The sequence below is a fragment of the Blennius ocellaris genome (genome assembly GCF_963422515.1).
Source record: "Blennius ocellaris genome assembly, chromosome: 4".
In the NCBI taxonomy this organism is placed as follows: Eukaryota; Metazoa; Chordata; class Actinopteri; order Blenniiformes; family Blenniidae; genus Blennius; species Blennius ocellaris.
The window spans coordinates 11,876,920-11,901,189 of NC_137653.1; the positions used below are offsets into that span (position 1 = coordinate 11,876,920).

General features: G+C 42.6%; 1 protein-coding gene across 1 annotated transcript in view; it reads left to right on the plus strand.

Annotated features, from left to right (window-relative positions):
* The window catches only part of bsnb (bassoon (presynaptic cytomatrix protein) b), a gene marked incomplete at its 5' end in the record, with an annotated part of 70,317 nt that extends 46,481 nt beyond the window's left edge, over window positions 1–23,836 (plus strand). Inside the window, 8 exons of the mRNA XM_080495897.1 lie at window positions 8,583–9,398; window positions 10,740–17,039; window positions 19,133–21,227; window positions 21,611–22,485; window positions 23,029–23,140; window positions 23,225–23,371; window positions 23,469–23,524; window positions 23,748–23,836. Of these exons, the coding sequence (XP_080352023.1) occupies window positions 8,583–9,398; window positions 10,740–17,039; window positions 19,133–21,227; window positions 21,611–22,485; window positions 23,029–23,140; window positions 23,225–23,371; window positions 23,469–23,509 (10,386 nt within the window). The 3' untranslated portion in view covers window positions 23,510–23,524; window positions 23,748–23,836. The remainder of the gene's footprint in view (window positions 1–8,582; window positions 9,399–10,739; window positions 17,040–19,132; window positions 21,228–21,610; window positions 22,486–23,028; window positions 23,141–23,224; window positions 23,372–23,468; window positions 23,525–23,747) is intronic.
* Between the last annotated feature and the right edge of the window lie 434 nt (window positions 23,837–24,270).

Sequence of the window (24,270 nt, forward strand, 5' to 3'; positions counted from 1 at the left end):
CTTAGTTGAACTGCTGAACAAACATGACCTTTTATTTGAATCCTGGAGAGAAAAGAAAAACAAGTCGGATATGCAGCACTGCATTGTTAATAGAGAAATAGGACAGAAAGGAAAAATGTGTATTAATTAAATGTGAATGTAAATATTGTAGTTATTTAAAAAAAAACATTTCACATTTTCACGCTGGCTCATAGACAATTCACCATGTAATATAACTATTTGTGGAATGAAAAACAACCCACATAGAATGTATATTTAAAAAAAAATGTTTGGAAAGTAGATTAACTGTAAAAATATAAACAACATGGTTTTACTCATATAGCACATTGTACCACTTGAGCAGTCTTAACGTGCTTTACATGATCGGTCACATTTACCCATTTGCTCACACAGTGACGCTCCAATAGTGACGGTGGCCATGCAAGATGCTCGCACCAATTGGGCAAATGTGGGTTTGTGTGACTTTTCCAATGACTTTGACATATAGACATGGCGAGATGGGCAGTCAAACTGCCAACATTGACGTTAGAACAAACATGTTTGTCTAATTAACTAAAATATACTGAACCAGTGTTGAGTTTATAGCTACTTCACAAAACTGTATTGCGAGATGTCGCAAATTAATTCCCGTGCAGATTTGCCTTGACTCTTCTTCCTGCGTGTCTTTGTTGTTCTTTCTATTCGTTTTTACAACAACAGGACACCATCCAGCCTTGAGTTCACCTGCTATTTTTGAGTGGTTGATTTTCTTGCCCCTTTTGTTTCAGCTCTTGATATCTTTTTTGGATCTTTCCTAACAAAGACAAACGGGTGGACATCATTGGAAAATAATTCACATGGGCCTCGTTTGAGAACCTCTAATTTTGTCATTCAAGTTCATGCTTTGAGCCTTGACCGTCATTGGGGATTTTGCAGTCTAGATCATTAATGTACTTCACTTCATGGCCAGTAATACTTCCAGACAAGCTCACTTGCAGTCTAATGTGCATGCACGCACGCACACACACACACGCGCGCACACACACACACGCGCGCGCACACACACACACGCGTGCGCGCACACACACACACACACACACACACACACACACACACACACACACACACACACACACACACACACGCGCGCGCACGTTGTGTATTGTGTGAGTGATCAGGGCTGTAATGTCTCGCCAAGCTCCTGTGAGAGATGGATCAATCTATGAGAATGGGATCAATCTTTCTGACCTTTTCCTTCTGGTAACCTGCAGTGTTCAATCTCTCATTATTTTGACAGTGAAAGGGCAGCTTTTCCGGCTGAGAGCTGACGGGATGAAGCATCACTACACCCATGTTCACAGTATTCACCTCTGTCTGTCGTGACAGAGCCAGCTTTAACACTAACTGCTCTCTCGGCTCCATACTAACAAAAGTATATTTCATATTTTGCTGTGGCCTCAAACAGATTGTAAGCCTCTGCTTAAGCTGTAATATTTCTCAAGTGAAACTTTGACAGTGCCATGATAGCCCTCAAGGTCATTTTCTGAGTATATGATGTAATAACAGCTGAACAGAGGCACAAATATTGAATAAGATGGTTGATATTTTTCTCAGAGACATTGGAGCTCGATACACTACCTTTCACCAGTGAAATCTGAAAACACACTAAACTGTCAGATAAAGATCACGACAAATTTAAAACCTTATGTGGAACTACATACAAGCCGATTGTGGAAAGCATTGAACATGAGTGTTTTAATACAGTGCCAGGTTGGTTGTTTCTCTGGTTGTTGCAATTATAAAACACTACTTGAAGAAAAGTAACTCTTGCAGTACTTTTAATTGGCCTTTGCACATCGCAGTGTTATTATGACACATTAGCTGAGCTGTCAGCATTACGTGGGTCAGACTGATTTAGTCATTAGGTTCAGCTGAAGCTGCACCAGTCAAATGATGGAAGATGATTTCAACTCTGGAACCGAGATGTTTGAACTAATGAATGCAAGAACCGTCTCAAAACAAACGAGGCAATCTATCAACAACATACAGGTCTTATAAAGACAAACAAGGCTGGCGTCAGAGCTGGATAGGTTTTGTGGGCAGACTAATTTTAATGCTACTCACTGTTGAACATATATCTCAGGAGGGTTGGGTAAGGGTTAAAGAGACTCTTAGATAAAGGAGAGTTTAATAAAACAGTAACTGTCATTCAGGTCAACAGGACAGAGACAGCAGCTCCACACAGATAAATCCATAACATCATTCCATTAGTAACTCTTCAGTTTGAATGTGTCATCTCATAAATGGTTAGTAACACTGGTGTGGACTGATGTAAAAAAAATGTGTTATTACTCTGGGATCTGTAACCAAATAAGAGAATCTACAAATGTGTTCATTGAGCTGAAATGTGGTGAAGTGGATTTTGTGACTGACTTGCAAGTCTAAGCTTTTGCAGACTGCAAAAGTACCAAATTATTGCAGAAACATGTTTTAAAACAATTCCAAAATTAGAAGTTAACTTACTCTCAAGGTGAAAATTTGAAAATCGAGCCTCGATCCACTCATAAATTGTGCAGATTATAGTTTTAAGATGCAAGGAGTACTGACTTTTGACGTATTTAATGGAGCTAATTACACTTTTTTCCCTTTTTCTTGTATGAGCAAAGAACAAACTTTACACTCCAGCAATGGATGCTTATAAAATGTCGATAACTGTGTGTAGTCTTGTCAGCTGCATCTGAATTACAGATCAGAGCTGATGTTATTTACACACTCTACTCAGCAAGACATGTTAACCTCTTGCCATTTAATGAGGTTACCAAATTCACTAACGAGATGATCCACTAACAAACCGAGGCTGCTGCCATACAACTGTACCACACACACACACACACACACACACACATAGAAATAACACACATGGTGTTGTCATGGACTCCCCCCATATACCAAATCCCTAAAAAAAAACATAAAGCGAATGCTAAGAAGAAACAAAGCTGCCTCAGTCGCTCAATGGTTGGAGGGGAAAAAAATGAATACAACGTTCATTACTCGTCTCCTTTGTAGTTTTGGCTGCAGTTTAATTTGTGCGTATTTAGCAGCATGGAGATGCTCACAGTGAATCGGTTGCCGTTTTCAGGGCGCATTAAAAGACTGTCTCGGCAGCACAGAGGTGCAGTCTTTTACGCGGCCCTGATTTTCTCCACACAGTGTGGGTAGAGGTGGGAAACACAGCCCACATTGCTCGCTGCTGTACAAGCTAAAGCACTCTACATGAATAATTCGCTACTCCCAGCTCTGGTTTGGCCTCGCTCTTCTCTCTCTTTCACCCACGCACTGATGTTATGCTGATTCAGGAACAAAGATGGGAGTTTGGCCGTGCCAACAAGGCAGAAAGAAATTTGGTCAACTGTAACAAAACCCGAAATAATTTGTTCCTAATTCTGGTCATTTAATTAGATTTGGCTTTTGTGAACCTGTCGGAAAAAGAAGATTGGATGCAGTTTTGTGAAGATTGAAGGAAGGAAGGCCGAACTTCAGAGACTGATTGTTGTTGACTGATTTTGCTAACATATGTAATGACAACGCACGCATGCATGCACACACACACACACAGCATCTATTCGTTGCCAGTTTTGTTGCATAACTTCAGCAGTTGTCTGTTGGTCTGATTGTGTTCTGTCTGTCCACAAACACACAGTCGCTTGACGTGAAAAAGTGGCACAGATGGCTAGTTCTGAGACTACTGCACCTGTTTATATATAGCTTCTCAGTAGAGCACTTGAGAGATACGAAAACAAAGCAAGTCTGTCTGTTTGGCAGGACGATGGTTCCAACCACTCCTGGTGGTTTTAATTTTTTTTTTTCAGACAACAGATTCCGGGAGGATTTGGACTTGTTAAGAAAGGACTCTTTTTTTTTTTTTTTTTTTTTAATATCATGAACAGAAAAATATAGCATGCTATACATGGATTTTAAAGGATGTCATGTATAACATTTTTGCAGCTTTCCATACTTCGAAGTCAAACTAAGTTAGTATCTCGCAGTATTTTCTTTTTCTTTCCAGTTTGCGCTGTCATTGAAGGATTTTTCAACCTGACCGAGTGTTTGCCAGGGTCTTATTTGATCTCCTTTCTCTAGCTGCCCACGCTGTTGTTACAGCACCATTATTCAAGGTGAACTGCATACTTTCACAACATTCGTGATTCAAATGGCATAGCTCCCAAAGGAGAGAGTTGCATAATTCATTATTCATGTTACATAAGCTTTCTGATTGAGTTAATATGAGGTTACATGTGTGCTGTGTCAGTGCATGATACTATATTGATCATCAGCCACATGAGGTTTAATAAGTTTCGGGGTAGTCTACAATCCATGGCCAGTTACATCTCATCAGTATCAAATCAGCAGCAAATGGCAGCTTAGTGACGACAGAGTTCAGACAAATTTGAGTGATAATAAAGTAATTATTCTGATTGCTTTCAGTGTTAGTCAATTTGTAATGTGGAGACTGACATCTAACCAGTGACCATAGAAACAACTCCTGTGAGATTTTACTGTTTCCTTTTTGTCTGCTGCAAACTTGTGAATCTTACCATTTCCTAGCAGTTCACCGGTCTTATCTTGATTCATCTGCCTTCTCAAAAAAAGGAAAAAAAAATATTGAGAAATTCAAGCCGTTGTGTTTCCCGCTCTCAATAACACAGGAGTATGAGGTTTTCGTACTGCAAGCAGTATGGTGTACTTACTATGTAGTGTACTCCAATGGTGTACTCACATCTGCCAGAAACTTTTGCGTGGCACTGTGCGGATACATTGAGTAAACATAATTTTTTGTGGCCATTGTCTCCCCTCCCCGCAATATTCAGATTATTCTACCAGCACCTTCTCCTTCCTGTCTTTTTTCCACCCTCCTCCTCATGCTTTCTCATCCTCTTTTAGTTGATGTGAAAGCTGTAGCTTTGTCTATTGCCACCCACAACAGCATGTGACTAACCATTATTTGTGGATTATTTAGTGTTCACAAATCAGCTCAACTGGACAAATTGTGAAAATGGTTTGTGGTGGCGTGTTTCACCCTTCATCGTGAGCCAAACGGAGGACACACAAGAAGCCCTGGGAAGGAGAAAATAATCAGTTTCTCACTCACACAGGGCATGATCATTGTCTCCACAAAGATTTAGTCAGAAGGGATTAGAAAAGGCAGAATGTGTTCAACTCCTAAACCTTTCCGCTGGAGATTCCGCTGTCAAATGCTGTTTTTCTACCTCTCTAAACTGAGATCTGTTTTGTGGTATTCCTTGCGGAATAAATGCCACTCTCAATCAATCCCACTTTGTTTTGGCCATAATCTTGGTGTTTGTACACTTTCATTCATGTAACCAAGAAAGATGTCCTCTTCAGGCTTCCTTCCATGTCTGAAAATTTACGGAAGTGACATATTCCCAACAATTCATGAATACTGACTTTATTTGATTGTTGGAACATGAAGACAATGCAAGGGCATTAAAACAACTTTGGACCTATAAGCATACTTTTTCTGGCACCTTGACTGTTTGTACCATGGTAAAGATGTCCTTGATACAGGCACTGAACACCTGCATTGCTTATATATTAGATGTTACTTGACTTGTTGTTGAATTCTGTATTTATGCTTTTGAAATATGACACAAATAAAAGAAAATGATTTATTGGAGAGATGGTAATCAGCAGTTGAGGTGTTATGAGATTATCTGTGTAGTTGCACAAGCCTGTGACACATCACACTCCGTCTTCAGGCCTCAGACAGAGATGATTATCATTAACAGGGGGCTTTGTTGCAGACACTGCGCCCTCACCTCTATTTTCAGTTTTCATAACCTGTAATGTGACTATTGCTTCTCACCGAGCGTTCTCATTGATTTGTTACATTGACCTGAAATTGAATCTGTTTATGTTAATATCCTGTCTTGGATGGCTTCTGTCATTGATTTTAAGCATTGTCAGTATCGATAACTCCAGATTGAAGTAACGCAGGTCTCAGTAAGATGACTGTGAAGGGCGAATCCTGCTCCTGCAGACAGAGACTTTTGCTGTGGGTTCCATAAAAGGTCTAATGACTGTTGCACCCCTTCAATCTAATAACAGATGTGTTAATTTGTATTCACACTGCACGCATCCTCTGTGTCCCCTGTTTGAGAGTGCTTAATGTTGTAGTCTTCTCAAAGAGATGAAAGGTCTTGTTTGGACAGGCTTTCAGATATTCAGTTGTTCAGCCTAGTTATAGTGAGTCCTTGGCACTCCATGACTATTCAAAAAGCAACAACATTTTGATTTAATATATGTGACTGACAGACACATTTATATTCACGTACCAATTCACCATCATGAATAGCAGCAAAGCAATGTGTTGGCACGGTGTAAATCCCAAAAAGATTCCAAGTGTTAGCCATAGTTTGATGTAGTATGATTTTTCAGTCAACTTACCAAGTGTTCGCTGTTCAGTTATTCCAACTGAAGACTTTTTGTTGCTCACACCATCAGTGAAATATGTCTATGCAGGTCGGAGACATCATAGAGGAAAACTAATCAGGCCAACTGGACTTGGTCATATATCTTGGAAGACGAGTTTTCCCCTTGTCTAAGTTGCTTCATCAGTTTGTTCTGTTCCTTTGACTTGCAGCATGAACTGATGAAGCCACTAGGATGAGGGGCGAAACTTCTTCCAGGACATATGACCAAGTCAAGTTGACCTGATTCAATTTTCTGAGTGGTCTGCCAATGAAAACCATCTGGCAATCCCACCATTTCAAAGCCCAAACTTACTGAATAGACTCTTGACTTCAGGAGTTTCCCCTGTAGTGTCAAAAGCTAAAAAAAATTGGATCTGATCAGTTCGGGCCATCTGATACTTCTGAGAAAAGACTCTTTCAAGGGCCTTTTTTGCTCTTGACAAACATGTTCACTATGATGAAAAAGATGATAATAAACAAGAAGCACTCTTTGTATTCGCTCTTTACACCATCTGTTAATGTGTAAATCCCACTGAACTCAAATTGGGACTCATGATACATATGATCAGGGCTCAACATTAACACCCATTTAATTCAGGTGGGAAACGGTATTGGCATGAAACTTTTCTCTGTCTCTATTTGTTGTCTTTTGCATAATAAGAAGTTGAGCCCAGTAGAACCGTGTCACGGTGTAATAGTGATGAACACTAAGCGCACTAGCTGCACACTCACTAGCACACTTCCTGATATCAGCAGTTCGGCAGTGTGAACAGATAATACGTTTTCATTTGCAAAATACATTGAAATTACAGAAATCACTATCAGTGGTTGCAGAGAAGGTGAATTATCAAAAGAAGAGATAATTTAGACTGTCAAAAAGAAAAAAACAAACAAACAAATGGGATAATATTTAGGGGGAAGTCTAAGTCGGAAAGGATGTACCGGTACTACACGGGTTGCAGGTCATATGGTGACACCATAATCAACATAAATAAGATAGTATGCTGATTTCCAACAAAACATCACAACTAGTGAAAATGTTCAGTCACACGAGTAACATTTTGAAACCTACTCACCACTTTACTGGATGTGTCTGCACAGTGGCCTGGCTACTGCACAGACACATCCAGTAAAGTTGTTGTTACTTTAGATCTCGTAACGCTGCCTTGACTTTAGCCTTGAGCTGAAAACCTAAAATGGGTGAGTTTATCTTTTATCGCTGAGCTCCAATTTTGTTTTTCCCAAAGTGGAAAACAGCACTACTCTGAGTGTTTTCTTCTGACTGAAGAAGACATTATTATGTTGGACAAATTATTCAATGTTTCTTGTTTCGGGCATAGCATTGTAGTACTGTGGGTTGGACTTTCACCTCACAATATTGATATGGGGCTAGCATGTTCTCTCTGATAGAAAATTAATAAAACAGCTTTCCGAGTTTTCCATGTGCTTCTGTGTCTGTCTGAAGAGGGTAAACAAAAGCTTTCTGAAACATGTATCGACACAAGTCCTCTACAGTTGCAGTGAATAGTTTTTCTGCAGGTCTGAGTAGGTCGACAACAATAAGAAAAACAAATTCTATTGTGAATTTATGAAAAAGAATTTTAGACAAAGTGTACAAATGACCATGTGTGACTATTCGTTGTGCCATGGATGCCCTTTTGCACTCAAATGGATTTCTGGCCATTTTGGACACTGCACCTCTTTCTATCTACAATAGCTTGTAGCACATGGACAAAAAGTCTATTATTCACCAGGACAATGTTAAGTTGCGTGGAAAAGATCGTACCAGACAGGAAGTTGTAACACAAAAAGCATGGTGACAACAAATGAAACAAAACAAATCTGCAAGTATTGGGCATTTGCATCATATCAATGAATGCTTATATTTATTGCAAATTATATTGTTATCATAATTATTTTCGTTATTATTGCACATGGCATGTTCACCTGATGTCAGCCCTGGTCCTGATGTGGGACCGAGCGTGAGATAAGCTCCAGCACACAACAATGCTTGTCTGTAAAAGAAAATAGGTCTTGAAGACAGATGAATAACTTTTATGGTTGATAAAATTATAGTATTATTGAGTTGCTTTCTTTGTTCTTGTCTTTCAGAAGAAGGAATGGCTATGCCTGAACTGCCAGACTCAGAGAGCTCTGTCAGGAAGCCTGGGAGATATTCCACCTCCTGTTGCACAGCCCATGGGATCTCCAAGGTCACCTGCTCCAGCCAATCAACAACCACCTCAGCAGAAATTGCCCAATCAACTATCAGGGCCAAGGGCCTCAGGTCCTCAACCACAACAGAAACCAGCGGGTCCCCAAGTAAGTGGCCCTCTTTCTAATGTGAAACAGGCTGGGCCTGCTCCTCAAACAAAGGGTATCAGTCAGGCTTCTCCTCACACCAAGGCTTCTACCCACCCAACCCCTCAACCTAAGGCTTCAGCCCAGCCATTCCCTCAAGTGAAGGGTCAGACACAACCATCAGCTCAGAGTAAAGGACCTGGTCAAGTTAAAAGTCCTAATCAATCGCATACACAGAGTAAAGGCCCCTCTCAGCCTGCTAGTCAAACGAAGGGCCCGAACCAGGCCAAAGGGCCCACTCAGACAAAAGGATCTGCTCAACCCACAGCTCAGACCAAGGGTCCCTCTCATCCCTCTGGTGCCAAGGCTTCATCTACTCCTGGTAAAGTTGCACCCAACCATGCCAAGGCATCTTCCACCACCTCAAAATCAGCACCCACTCAGTCTAAACCCACAGGTAACAACCAGACACGCAAGCAACCCCAAAGCCAAGAGAAGAATAAAGTCGGATCCAAAACTCTAAAAGAAGACGTCAAAGCCTCACAGAAGAAGGCATTATCAGAGACTGTCACTTCTCCAAAAGACACGAAGATAGAAGAAGATACATTGAAGTCAAGACGCCATGAAGTGAGCTACCTGCAACCTCTTCGCCCCATCTTTACCTTTGATTTATCACTATTATTTATTTTGCTCCATACAAACAATTGTAACCATTGTAAAAATCATTTTTTTTGTATTATCTTTACATTCGTTGAAATCTTTTTCAATTCCTTTCAAACATTTGTTCGATCAGTCAACCAGCAACATCTCCATTATATAATTTCTTTTTTCTCAATTCTATTCAAGTACTGTTATCATTGGCAGTTTGTTCTTATGTTTTTTATTTCCACATACATGTTTCGTATTGGTTCATCATCATGCCTTAAAAGGATATGTGTCAGAATCATTAGGTTCTCATCATCATCATCATCATCATCATCATCATCATCATCATCATCATCATCATCATCATCATCATCATCATCATCATCATCATCATCATCATCATCATCATCGTTGTTTTATTTCTCTGCCTTGTTTTAGATTTGTTTATATTTGTGACAAATGCCAGCTTTTAGTTTACTGTGATACTTCGTAATGATATTTTAACCATTCTAAGCATGTTTGTTATTCTTCAGTGTTTCGAAGAATGCCAGAGAGAATGTGTCAAAGATGGAAATCAAGCATGTTACTAAATGACATTTGTCTGTCAGTGTTTGTATGTTCCACTGTTTGTTATATTCACTCAATGTCAAATGTATTTAACCATCGCTCTCTCTCTCTCTCTCTCTCTCTCTCTATATATATATATATATATATATATATATATATATATATATATATATATATATATATATATATATATATATGTATGTATAGCTATTATTTATTTATTTATTGGTGGAAAGCAAACTCAATCCAAATCATCCGGTTATGGTTGATAGATTCATGAGACTTAAAAAGTTGACATACCATAGTTTAACATGAAAATGTAATCATAATTTCCATCTTTTGATTTTTTTAAATAACAGAGGGTAGTGTTTATTTTCAGACGGAGTTACTTTGAGGTAATCAAAATCAAATTTATTTTATCTCTAAAATCAAAAGGCCATACATGGTAAATGTTTGGGTTGAATTTGGCCACTTTAGTGTCACTTTATGCACTTGTTTTTGTACTGTATTTTTTTTAAATATGAAACTATAAGGGACTATTTCATCTGTATTATGTGTAGTGAATTAATTTTACTTTTAATTAGCTAAAAAATGCTCATAAAAGTGTCTGTGCTGATGAGCTGGATGAAATAGTAGAATAAAAGATGTCCACTGAAGCTTGTAATAGACCTTTCAATGAGTTAATTTAGGGTGAAATTATGCTGTCTATTTTACACTGACCTCTCTTGTTCTTTCTTTCTTTTATTCTTTCTTTAGGATTACAACAAATCAAGTATGCAGAGTTTAAGTGACACTGGATATTCTTCAGATGGGATCTCCAGCTCTCAAGGGGAAATTATTGGTCAGATTCAGGAAGAAGGGCTCAAACTTAGTGAAAGAGGTGCTTCCATCCCTTCTGAAATTACCAAGTTAGAGAGCTCCATGAAACCTCTGCTGGAGTCAAAGCACAGGCCTCATTCATTGTCTGTAGGACAGGAGAGAGAATACAACCCTGAAGATGATGCAGCAAGGGATGAATCAGAGGATGAGCTTAGTTGTAAACTCCGACATGACTATGTGGAAGATAGTAGTGAAAGTGGTCTCTCACCATTGCCTGTAAGACAGAAGAAGTCACATAAAGATGCAACTGATGAAGACTATATGAGGAGGCAAATAATGGAGATGAGTGCTGATGAAGAAGAAATTGAAGAATATGGAACCCAGAAAACTAAAAAGGCACAAAAGACTAGTGGGGATTTGACCAAAGAAAGACGGCGCCTCTCTCAACAATCTAACAGTTTCGAGGAGGAAACCAAGACATCAGATGGTGCTTATAAAGCTAATGAAGAGGAAGATCTTGTTATGGCTGGAGGCCTTCGACGTTTTAAGACCATTGAGCTGAATAACACCAACAGCTACAACCGGGAAATGGAGCTCAGTACTGAGCATGACCTACGAGAACCAGAGCTGGAGATGGAGAGTCTGACTGGTTCTCCTGAGGAGCGGTCAAAGGGAGAATATTCATCTACTCTGCCTGCTACCACTCCCAGCTACACCTCTGGGACATCTCCCACATCCGTATCATCTATGGAGGATGACAGTGACAGTAGCCCTAGTCGTAGGGCACGACTAGAAGAGGCAAAACAGCAGAGAAAGGCTCGACATCGCTCCCATGGACCACTGCTGCCCACCATTGAGGACTCTTCTGAGGAAGATGAGCTCAGAGAAGAAGAGGAACTACTTAGGGAACAAGAGCAGATGAGAGATCTAGAGCAACAGAGAATCCGAAGTACTGCCCGTAAAACAAAACGGGATAAAGAGGAGCTGCGGGCACAGAGACGCAGAGAAAGGTCCAAAACTCCCCCCAGTAATCTCTCTCCTATTGAGGATGCATCACCAACAGAAGAGCTGAGACAAGCTGCAGAGATGGAGGAGCTGCATCGATCATCCTGTTCTGAATACTCACCTTCAATGGACTCGGAGGCGGAAGGTTTTGAGATGATTGGTGGAAAACTTTACAAATCAGGAAATGAATTTAATCTTCCAACTTTCACGTCGCTGTACTCTCCAACAGACAAGGCATCAGCAATGTCACCATCTGACAAAACATTAAAAAGTGCTGAGGAGGTCTATGAGGAGATGATGAAGAAAGCACAGCTCATGCAGAAACAAGGACAAACAATCAATCAACAAAAAGGTTCCTCTCAGACTGATGGCAGACATCTTGAGGCTGCAACTTCCCTTACCCCCGGTTCCAGCCCAACACAAGTTAGTGCACCTATGTCCTTTTCTACAACAGGCAGTGATCCAAGAATCCATGCAGCACAACATTTATCGAAAGAAACACAAAACAGAATTATGACACAGAGTGCCAAAATTGAAGGTGTTGTTGGAGTTGCCACAACCAAAGCCCAGTCTAGTCACACTTCCACATCGAGACAGGCAAGTACAACAGTGCCTGCTGGCAACAGAGCAGGCTCCCAGAGGTCCACACAGGCATCACCTGACCCTGGATTGTCTTCCCTCAGCTCCAAAGTCTTTTCACTTTTCAAAGGTCCCAGTCCACCAGTTTCCCCAACTCCGTCCCCTACACAAAGCCCAACACATACACCATCCATACGCCCAAATAGTGGTAGTGGCAGGCAGTTGCCATCTTTGCCTGGTGGATCTGCATCAGCAACTATATCCCATGGAGCTCAGGTGCCTCAAAAGGCAGTTTCACCACGCCTTGTACGACAGCAGTCTTCACAAGATTCACCAGTTATGGTAATAACACTAGGCTCTGAAACCACGAGTCCTTCTAAGCCTATAACTGTAAATTCTTCAACTTCTCCTTTGTCATCACCAACACAGGGCGGTTGTAAAACACTGTATAGCTCTCAGCCCCAATCTGCAAGTTCCCCAACATCACCACAAAGACAACAGTCCCTCAAGCATTCTTCTCAGATGGTTCAGCATGTTGAAAAAGTAAACATTGGTATTGGTGTTGGGACCACAACTGGCCGTGGATCGATGGAAAATATATCTCTCTGTAAAATCTCAAATATTCCAGGCACTTCAAAAGTTGTGGGTCATGGGCAAACACTTTCAGGCAGTAATGTGGTGGATCTGAGAGCCCCAATGAGGCCAGCTCCAATTATAATGACAGATCAGGGCATGGACCTGACATCGCTTGCCACAGATACAAGAAGATATTCTTTGGGAGGAGAACAACCATCAGGAAGACACACAGCAGTGCAGCCTCTTATTATGAACCTAAACGCACAAGAACAACCACATGTATCTGTATCAACACCAACCACTGTAAGTGTTACAGTTGCAGGTTCAATGTTTGTGTCTCAACCGAAGCAGCCAGTTGTGTACGGTGATCCTTTGCAAAACCGTGTTGATCTGGGACAAGGTGTTGGATCAGCTGTTTGTTTAACCCAGACTAAGCCACCAATTAGTGATCCATCAATTCCCAAAATTGATGCTTGTCTAGAGAACCTAGGAATACAACAACAACAACTGCAATTGCAACAGCAGAAGTTGCTACAACAACAACAGCTTCTTGAACAGCAGCTTCAGCAGCACCAACAACAATCTTCTTTTGCTCGTTACAATTTAGCTAATCAGGTTCAGCCACTGCTATTCAAAAAAGACCTAGTAGTGAGCCAGACAAGTAGTACCCAACCTGCAGTCACTGCTAGTGCCATTCCTAGAGTATCTCCACTGGCTCCACCTTCAGTATCAGGGGCTCTTGTTTCTAACGTTCCTCATGAAATGTATAGTGGAGTTGCCTTAGAGCTTAAAAACAAACCAACAGTAGTGAACCTCTCCACAGGAAAGCAACATGTTATGATGGTGCAGCTTGATGAAAGTAACACAGCACAAGGTGGCACAGTCACTCAATTGGTAAAGCGAGAGGAACCTCCACCCCCTCCTCAGGTTTTGGATCTTACAGGACAACTCAAACCAGAAAACCAAGTAGCTTGCTGTGATGTGGTTTACAAACTGCCCTTTGCTGGTTCATGTGCAGGGTCATTAACTCAGAAACCTTCACCTGCATCCTCAGATAAAAATCCCACCACTGAAACCTCTCAAACTACCTATCCTCCCCATCCACCACATTATAATGTTAGCCAACAACAACATCAGCCGCAAGTGTCACAAGGAATGACAGAGGAACACAAACCATATCAATCCCAGGCGGTCCCCTCAGGAAGAATACAGCCCTCCATGTCTGATACTAATCTGCCTTCCATGATTGATACGGCGCACTATCCAAGCAGTGTTCAAGGGGGTCTGGCTGTGGATTTGAGCAGTGTGAATCAGGCTTATGATGCAGGATATCTTGGCATGGGAGCACAATATGGCTCTTACACAGATTTACGTCATCAAGGAGACTTTACAGGTCCTTCTCTGCCCCTTCGACGTTATGGCTCTATGTCAAACATCAGCTCTGACTTTACCTACAATTCACGTGACCAGACAAGTTCACAGGACTCCAATCTGGCTCAATATAGTGCAACAACTGCTCGGGAAATCAGTCGTATGTGTGCGGCTCTTAACTCAGCAGACCAGTTTAGCCGATATGGTAATAACCCCGAACTAGGACCTTATGGAGTTGGAAGGGGTGGACCTTTAGCAAGACTAAACCTCCAGCAAAGTTTGGCATCTATAAGAGCAAATTTGCTATATGGTCCAGATGGGAGACCGACAGCCAATAGCCAAACCCTAACAAATTTGATCAATGCTCGACAAGCAAGCATACGCGCCTTGTACCCTGGTGCTATGAGAGGAGGTGATGGCATGATTTATTCTACTATAAACACTCCCATTGCCTCTACCTTGCCAATTACTACACAGCCTGCCTCTGCTCTGCAACCCATGCCGAGAGGAATATACAGACCATACCCAACAGGTGTAACTGCTGTACCTTTGGCTAGTCTTACCAGGTTGCCTCAAGTTACTCCCAGGATGCCTCTGTCCACACAGGGACCTTATTCCTACACTCCTCCTAATCAATACCCTCCTTCAGTCACACCATTGGGAATTATGCCTGAAGTAAGCAGCACACAGCAGGAAACGCCAGTGTATCTTGGAAAGCCTTTAACAACAGTTGCCGGACAAACGGTTACAAACATTCCATCAACACAACCTGCAGCACATGTTGGATCACAGAATGTACCAGCACCTGGTATGCAAACAACCACAGGTCCACAACTAGATCACACTCAGCTTACGTCTCAGAGTATTACATCTCTCCCACAAGGTCAAACCCCAACAGTGCTCCCAGCGCAAGCCCAAATGCAGCCTCAGCGGTTACCTGTCCAAACTGAACCTTTGTCTTTGACTCAAACTCAATCTCAAGCTCAACCCATCAGTCACCCTCAACTGCTAGCACTGCAACCAGGCCAGTCACAAGCAGCACCACATGGTACTGTCCCAGCACCAAATGCCAAACTTTCTCCTCCTTCAGAGGTACAGAAGGGTAAAGAAGACGAACGACTAAATCAGCAACAAGAGCATGTGCTGCAGCTAGAGAGAGAACGTGTAGAACTGGAAAAATTAAGGCAGCTACGCCTCCATGAGGAACTTGAAAGAGATCGTATGGAACTACAGCGTCACAGGGAGAAAGAACAGCTACTTGTTCAACGTGAAATACAAGAATTGCAAACAATAAAACAACAAGTCCTACAACAGCAGCAAACAGAGCGTGAGACTCAGCTGATTATGCAAAGAGAACAACTCGCTCAACAGAGAATGCAACTCGAGCAAATTCAGTCTCTACAACAGCAGCTCCAACAGCAGCTGGAGGAGCAGAAAAGGCAAAAGACAGCAGCAGTTGAGGCAGCCGCTGTTGTGGCTGCAGCAGAAGCCGCAGCTGCATCCGCTGCTGCAGCAGCAGCAGCAACCTCTGCGCAGGGTGCTATGCACGGAGTAGTTGTTGGAGGAGGGCATTCTCAAGGTTTTATTATCTGTGACCAGACTGGGAGAGTTATTCAACAAGATGGTCAGAGTGTTCAGTTTTGGCAAGATGGACAAGTAGTCCAAGCTGTAGTGGCTGCTCGACCAATCCAAACTTCAGCTTCTGAAATGTCTCTAAGAACGAGTGACAAACAAGCTGATTCCAAGATAATGAAAAAACAAAACTCCATGCCTCGGCTGAGGGATGGCTCAGAAGACGACTCTGTGAAAAGGATTGCAGATAGTTGTGTTCAAACAGATGATGAAGATGGAGAGGAGAGATTCATGAATAGGCGCAGGAGAACAAGGCGTATTGCAGACTGCAGTGTGCAGACCGATGAGGAAGACCAGGGAGAATGGGACCAGCAGCCAGTAAGGCGCAGGCGATCACGTGTGTCCAAGCATTCTGAGTCTAGTGGTGAGGCGAAATCAGAAGGATCATCCAAAGTGGCTTCTTCTAGTATAGCTATTCAGACCACTAATGATTCGTCATGCCAGACAGAGTCAGATCAGCTCAGCAGGGTTTCTCCTGCAATCCACATCACCATGGCAGAAACCTCAAAAGTCGACTTGTTGCATTACATAGCGGCCCCTGAAAGGACCCACAAAGGAGAGAGTCTGGCCTGCCAGACAGAACCTGAGTGTCATTCTCAAGGTGTGGTTGCACCACAGCTGAGCGTCCCCACAACAATCAGTCCGTACTCGACAAGCCTGCATATAGTAGGTGCAAACACAGTTGATCCAACCTCTCCTCGACTTCAAGGAGTGGCTAAGTTTGAGAGGAGAAAACCAGATCCTCTGGAAATTGGTTATCAGCAGCAAAATGAATCTCCATCTCGCCAGCCCCCCAAGTCTCCGCAGGTGCTTTACTCCCCTGTGTCACCACTGTCTCCTCATCGCATGCTAGAAACAACTTTTGCCTCCCAGGAGAAGCTCAACAAGGCGCATGTTACACCACAGCAGAAGGCCTTCACAACTGAATCCCCCCAGCGTCATCAGACTCTACCAAGGCCCATAAAAAGTGTACAACGCTCTATGTCAGATCCCAAGCCTCTCAGTCCTACGTCAGAGGACCCGGCCAAGAACAGATTCTCTCCGTATCATCAGCAAGCTCTGTCCAACAGTCAGGTAAAACATTTTCTGCTTTTGTTTCAAGCAAATTTCATCATTAAATAATGTAAACTACTGAACTATAATTTAAAAAGACATACACCAGCCACACGAAGTTATCTCCATTAACACAAAATGTAACTGCTTAAAGGTATAGTAGAGGATTTTCTTCTTCCGGGTGGATCATCAAAATAACTGGTCCTCCCAATTGTCAATCATTCTGGTGATATGTGACGTAAGCCCGTCGTACGTGCCCGTCCCTGCGCGCAGCTCACTCTACACGGTTCTCATCATGCCGGTGGCCGACCCGACGCATTATTCTCGGACATTTTTACACAGTTTCACCCCCTCTGGTGCAAATCTTCTTGTAAAGTGAGCTTATGTGAGCGATGCCGACTTGTGACTTGTAAACAGAGCGTGCACGAGGAGAACTGGGCTCGTGCATGTCTCTCGCACGCGTTTTAGTAGGCGTTCCGTCCCGGGAGCAGGTACAGCGTTGCGCATGCGCATTTTTTTCAAACGGTGGAGAGGGCGGTTCTTTCCTAAAATTCCTGAAAATCCTCCTGTATACCTTTAAGTTATTTGCTAATTGCAGTTGCTCTCAATCCTTAATTTTCCCAATTTCCCAAAATGTATGTTAAAAAGAAATTCAAAATAGCACTGTTTAATATTCAAGTGTTTTTATGAGCTAAGTAAATAGCCAAATAATTGTCTCGAGGCACATTTTAAAAATACTGTATATTGAGTATTTAACCACACACACATGCACACGCACACGCACACACACACACCAAACAGGATGTTGTGTATGGCCACTATCACACAGGATCTGGCATCAAGGAAGTGACAGAATGTTCTCATAAGAGTAGCTGGCCATGCCAGAAAAGCTTTGCTGTAGCTCCTCCTTCAGTTTCTCTTTTTATACTTTGTGTGCTCCTTTCATTCTCTCTCTCTCTCTCTCTCTCTCTCTCTCTCTCTCTCTCTCTCTCTCTCTCTCTCTCTCTCTCTCTCTCTCTCTCTCTCTCTCTCTCTCTCTCTCTCTCTCTCTCTCTCCCTCTCTCTCCACCCCTATCCCCTCCTCCCTCCTTCCATTCCCCTCCTCTTCTCCCCTCTCTGCCAATGCTTCTAAATCTGGCAAAGCCTAAAGTGTTGCCACAGGGATACACAGTGTGGAGGGGTCCTGGTGCTGCTCTGCTATATCTCTGATTGCTAGCAGTAGGTCAGACTTGAAGAACGTTGTTCTGCACTTAAACCAACAGAAGCTTTTTCCCAGCTTTCTACCTCTAATATTTAGGACTTAAAAATGAACATGGTTCTCTTGTGGATACTTAACAATATCACAATGGATCTACACAACAAAACAATTTTGTGAGTAATAGACTAACATAGTACATATTTGTGAAATTGTGTTTTTTTTAACCTTTTGATTTGTTTTAAACTGGCATGCCATACCTATGTACAGTATGTATTAAGGAAAAAAGAATAAGGTCTCAAAATGTGTGATTTAAAATGATTTATGTAAAAGTGCTGATAATTCAATTTTCCTGTCGGTTTGAAAACAAGGCTTATTTTACATTTCCGAGCTGCTTAAATGTGCATTTTGTCTAGTTTTTATTTGATCTGAAAATGTATATTTTTCTGTACTTTCCATTAAAAATGGTTATCTAAGTCGAGATAATAAAATATTGATGCGATTGCTGTGGTAAAGTCCAATATGACTTAAGATGTCATTGATTGTAAAAACAACATTAATTAATATTCCTAAAAGGCAATATAAATATGTAGAGATTGTGCTTTCTGTTTTCTTACACTACTGAAACAGTTCCCTTCATGATTGCAGTTTAGCATAAAATAAAGATCGCCACTTAGTGTATCTGGAATAATTAAAACACATCTTCAGTCAGTATAATAAAATCTATTTTAGCTGAGAAACTAAAAGGAACTAACTCCAATTAATATTCGATAGTCTGAAAAGATATCCATCTGAATAGTTAGCCTTGGAATGAAGCCGTGTAGACCTTCTTGAAGTACAAAGTGTAGTAATAACTTTACATAAACATGTTCTGTTTATAGCTCAGTGTTTGCTGATGTGTCTCTGCCTCTCCTAGCAGATGGCCTCCCTGCAGCAGCAGCAGAACTCTCTGATGAGGAAAGTAAAGAGGACTCTTCCCAGCCCCCCTCCAGAGGAGACTCCGCTCCCTATTGTTACTCCAGCACAAATGTACAGCTCTCCTGGCATGCCCCAAAGGGTGCTTCCAAGACCTGCCCAGGGAGTCACCAAGGCTGGGCTACTGAGTGAACTGAAAGCTGTAGAACAAGAATCTTCGAAACTTCGCAAACAGCAGGCAGAACTGGAGGAAGAAGAAAAAGAGATTGATGCCAAGCTACGTTACTTGGAGCTAGGTATCACCCAACGTAAGGAGACCATGGTGAAGGAAAGGGAGAGGAGAGAGTTGGCTTACCTGCGGTGTATGGGTGATGCCCGAGACTACATGTCTGACAGTGAGCTGAATAACCTCAGGATGGCAGCTGCAAGTGGAACCTTTGATGCTAATGGTTTACTGACGAGGCCGAGCACAGCGCCGCTGAGCCAGTTTTCTAATGACCTCAATGCAACCCCGCAGTATCCCTCAACTTCATCCTATATGTCATATCCTTACCCTCAGAGTCAACCGTCGACACAGCAACCAGGCTCTGCCTACCAACAGATAGGCTTCCAACCTCCTCAGTACCCCTCATCCTCAGCACCCCAACCGGGAACTTTCCAGCCCCATCCCCCACCAGGCCCTGGCTACCAGAACCAGGGAGCCTATTCTTCCCGTATGTATGCCCAGCCTTCCTATCAGACAGAGATTGGCATGCAGCAGCATGGCCACCAGGGCTTCCACTCACCTGCTCAGCCTATGCCAGGACAGAGCCTCCCTTACCCCACCCATAGTTCTTACCAACCTGGCCTCTCTTACCAGACCCAGGCAGAGATTCTTACTGTTCATCAAAGACCAAGGCAAACTTCTTTAGCTGACCTTGAACAAAAACTCCCTACTAACTATGAAGTCATAAGCAACCCAGCAGTATCAGTGGCTACATCAGCTCCAGATACCAGCTTTGGTTCTGCCTATAGCAATGCATATGGACAATATCGAGCACCTGAGCCTGGCTTGACCCACTCTGTGGACAGCCCTACTTCTGCTTATGCTTCAGATGGTCTCTATACGTCCAACCTCGAGCAGAACATTCCTCGGAACTATGTAATGATTGATGACATCAGTGAGTTGACAAAAGACAATGCTGGCCAACCCACTGATGCCCTAGGTCATCCAGTAGGAGGTCGCTATCGAAGTGAGAATGGTTCTGCTCGAGGGAGTGCCTATGGCAGGCCTGAAGATGAGTCTGTTGATGCTTATGGGAGACCCACTGGTTCAGCTGGTTATCAAAGCACAGGGGATAGTCGCACTAGCACCACAGTGAGTGGAAGCTCTTCTTATTACTACGATGATTACAAACACCCACCACGAAGCAGCCCTGGTGGCCACAAACTCCCATCCAAAAATCTTGCCCCTGCCGTGGTCTCCTCTAAACGTAGTAAGCACAGGAAGCAAGGAATGGAGCAGAAGATTTCAAAATTTTCACCTATCGAAGAAGCACGTGATGTGGAGTCTGACCTTGCCTCTTATACAATGACAACATCCACAGGGGGGACCTGTACAGTTGTGTCAAGAACCAAAAAGCTGCCAGATGATGGCAGCTATGGGTTGAAGAAAAATGCATATGATCAGCAGAAATATTATGGTACCAGTCGTGAGGGTCTGGAAGAGGAAGATCGCATGTACAACTCTGGTCGATCCAGGTCTACAGGATATGGCATGGACAAGATCTCCTCCAGAGATGGCACAGGCCATCGGAGTAAATCTTATGAAAGAGATGCTATGGAGCGGTCGCAGAGAAGTAGCCGTAGTGGAAGGCCTCCAATGCGAAACCAAAACTCAGAAGAAGAGAGCCCACTCAGTCCTGTTGGGAAGCCTGTTGGCATGGGAAGAGGCACGGGCATACCGGAAGCCCATGATGTGAGAAACCAGTACGGCTCCAGCCATTCCCTGCCAGATGTTCAGGATCACCACAAGAAGGACCTGCCAAGGAGTCATGTCTATAAACCAGATGACCCTTATCTTGTAGATGACATGCACTGTGCTGTATCTGACAGTGAAGGTAACTGGTGCTGAATTGTTTGTGTTGTAATTTGTTCTTCCCATCTATAAAGTATGCTGAGGATACTGCATGCAAAGTGTGGGGAAGAATGTATTTATTTTGTTTTGTGATATCATTTTATATGGAATGTTCCCTTTGATATATAAAGCCATATATTTTTTTTAAGTTTGAGTTATGCATGAACCATTTTTAGATGTGACTTAAGATGTGGACTCTCCTTTTTATTTTTTGTTTTTTATTTTTTTCTGTTGGATCCAAACAAACTGCATGGTTCTGGAGTGTAGAGCATGTTTTCTTTTTTTGGCATGGGATCAATGTGCATGATTCTCTACTCGCCACACAGAACCAGTGATTGACAATGTTTTTTATTGGTTTTTAAAAAGCCTATCATTTGGGCCAAGAGGAGACTGATTGGTTTGAGAAACCACGTGAGGCCCGTTCTGATCGCTCCAGACATCATGGTAGTGGAGGTCACTCGTCCACAGGCAGACGCAGCAAACATACCTACCATGATTATGATGAGCCTCCAGAGGAGTACTGTCAGCAGGATGAGTACAACCAGCAACGGCAATCGTCCTCAGCATCACGGGAACATCGTCATCATGGCAGCAGCTCCGGCCGGCACAGCTCTTCTCGACACTCGACAGAAGACCCCAGGTCCTCGCGTTCTTCCAGGACACACCCCAAAGACCCATCTGGCCGCTCTGATGGCAGGGGCTCCTCTTCTGCCCAAAGAAGAAGTGGTGCTGACTCCCGCTCTGCCCAGGGAAGCCCTCGGAACTCAGGAGACTTCTCTCGAGATTCCCCCGGACATCACCACGGCACAGGGGGACGGAGCCAGAGACCACAAGGAGATCGTGCAACCTCCAGGAGACAAGATCCATCTGCACCAGGGATCAAGCAACAGCCCCAACAGCCTCCTCAGAGCCACCCTGGACAGCAGCGACCAGGAAGTCAGGGCCAGACTGGAAGACATCCGGGCTCTGAACCAGCTGATAGTACCCAACATCAACAGTCACATCAGCAGCATCAGCAGCATCAGCAGCATCAGCAGCAGCCGCAGCAGCAGCAGCAGAGCATGCAGCAGCAACAGCAGCAACCAATGCAGCACAGCCAGGGCCCTCAGAGCAACCAGCCCACTACAACGGCTGCAGGAGCTGCAGGAGCTGCACCAGCGCAGCAGCAACCCAAATCCAGTCAAGCCCCACCGCAGGGACGCCAGCCAGGGATAGGGTCTGCAACAGGACAACCACCGACTGTGAGTCCATCCAACTCTGCGTTTACCTTATTTACATAAAATACATGTGTGGTTCTAGTGTGGTTCTAGTTATGTTAACCATACAAACGATGTTTTATTTACTTAAATATTGTATAGACACCTATTATGATGGTTTATAAAGTTGATTGTAGCTAACTTACATTGCAAAATGAAGAGTCAGAGTGGAAGTAACAAAGTATGAGCAACTCAGTAGAGTTTTCCAGGTATTTGTAGTTTACTTGATCATTTGTTTTTCTTCACAAAAGACAAATCCAGTCAATGTGTGGCAGACATAAATTAAAGAAAATGAAGTAAAACTCATTATCACTTGGAATAGTTATGGAAGAAAAACTTGACAATGAATAATGTCATTCATTCAAAAGCATTCAAACTTGCAACAATGTGCCTGAAAATTAAAATGTGTACATTTTGCTACCTCTGTGTTTAGTGTACAGGAAATGTTTGGCATGAAACAAACTCATTTTCAAAACACAGTTACACTTGCCCTGTGTGCGGTATTTGTCTCAACTAATTTCTCTGCAGACAAAAATGGATATGACACCTGCAGCAGCTGCTCCACAATTGAAGCCTACAACAGCAGTCCCAGCAGCACCTCAGCCTACCAAAATAGCCACACCCCCACTAACGGGCATTGGTAAGTGTCAGCTCCATCAATAAACTGCATCACCACAGGCGATAGGTGGTACGTGACATTACGTAATTTTTTTTTTGCATGCAGGCTCCAAGGCTGCTCCTGTAGGGATTGGCAGCAAACCAGGTGGTATAGGTAGCGCCCCACCAGGCCAGCCTCCTGCCGAAGGGGAAAACGTTCTCACCAAAATCCTGCAAGGAGGGGCTGCAGAACAGGCAGGAAAACTGGGAGATGGTACGGTCATGACGTGTTATACCAAACGTATTATTATTCATTGTGATGTTGATTTTAAGTCTAATAATTGCTCCTTTCTTAATTACCTTTCTCACAGCTTTGTCTGGCCTTGGGAAGAAGTTCACCTCATTTTGGTGAACTGAGGACAGGCGGGTAAGTGGGTTTTAGTTGATATTATATCACTGCTATTTAGACACTAAAGAAATCTTTAGTTTCTCACACTGTTGTTCTATTTGTGAAGATGGGTGGAGCAACTCTCAGTAGAAGTTCTGAATTGCTTCCATGTTTTAGGTTGTCGGTGTTTTGTAAAATGATGCTCACAATCCTACTTTTGCTTCACTTGTTTATTTTGAATCAAATATTCTTTTTCTTTTAGGACATACAGAATTTGAATAACATGGAGAGGTACCTCTGTACTGGAAAACCTATGAAACTACATTAAAAAAAAATCATAAAAAAGGAAATGAAGGAAGGAATACCCTAATTTCATTTGTGAGTATGGATACTTTTATCATTTGTTTTCTTACAGCATTGTGATGTGAATATTGTGTTCCCTGACAACTCTCGTCTTTATAGAAAACCGTAGAAAACTTCATTAAGTTATTCATACTCCTTTGTGATTTGTTAAACTTATGTAGTGATGCAATTACTCTTCAGTCACAGGTGACATGTGACAATTTATCTGTTCTGTTATATTTGTTTGGATAGTCAGAATCCAATATACTAAAACATAAGGTGGTGTCACATTTTGATTAATAGATCAAGTGCTCAGTCAGCTGTATATTTACATAGATTACCATCATCCTTGTCTGCATAATGAGAAGACTCAAGTGAAGTGATGACTCATTTAATAGTGATTGTATATTTGAACTGATTCGCTGTACCTTTGCCTCACCCCA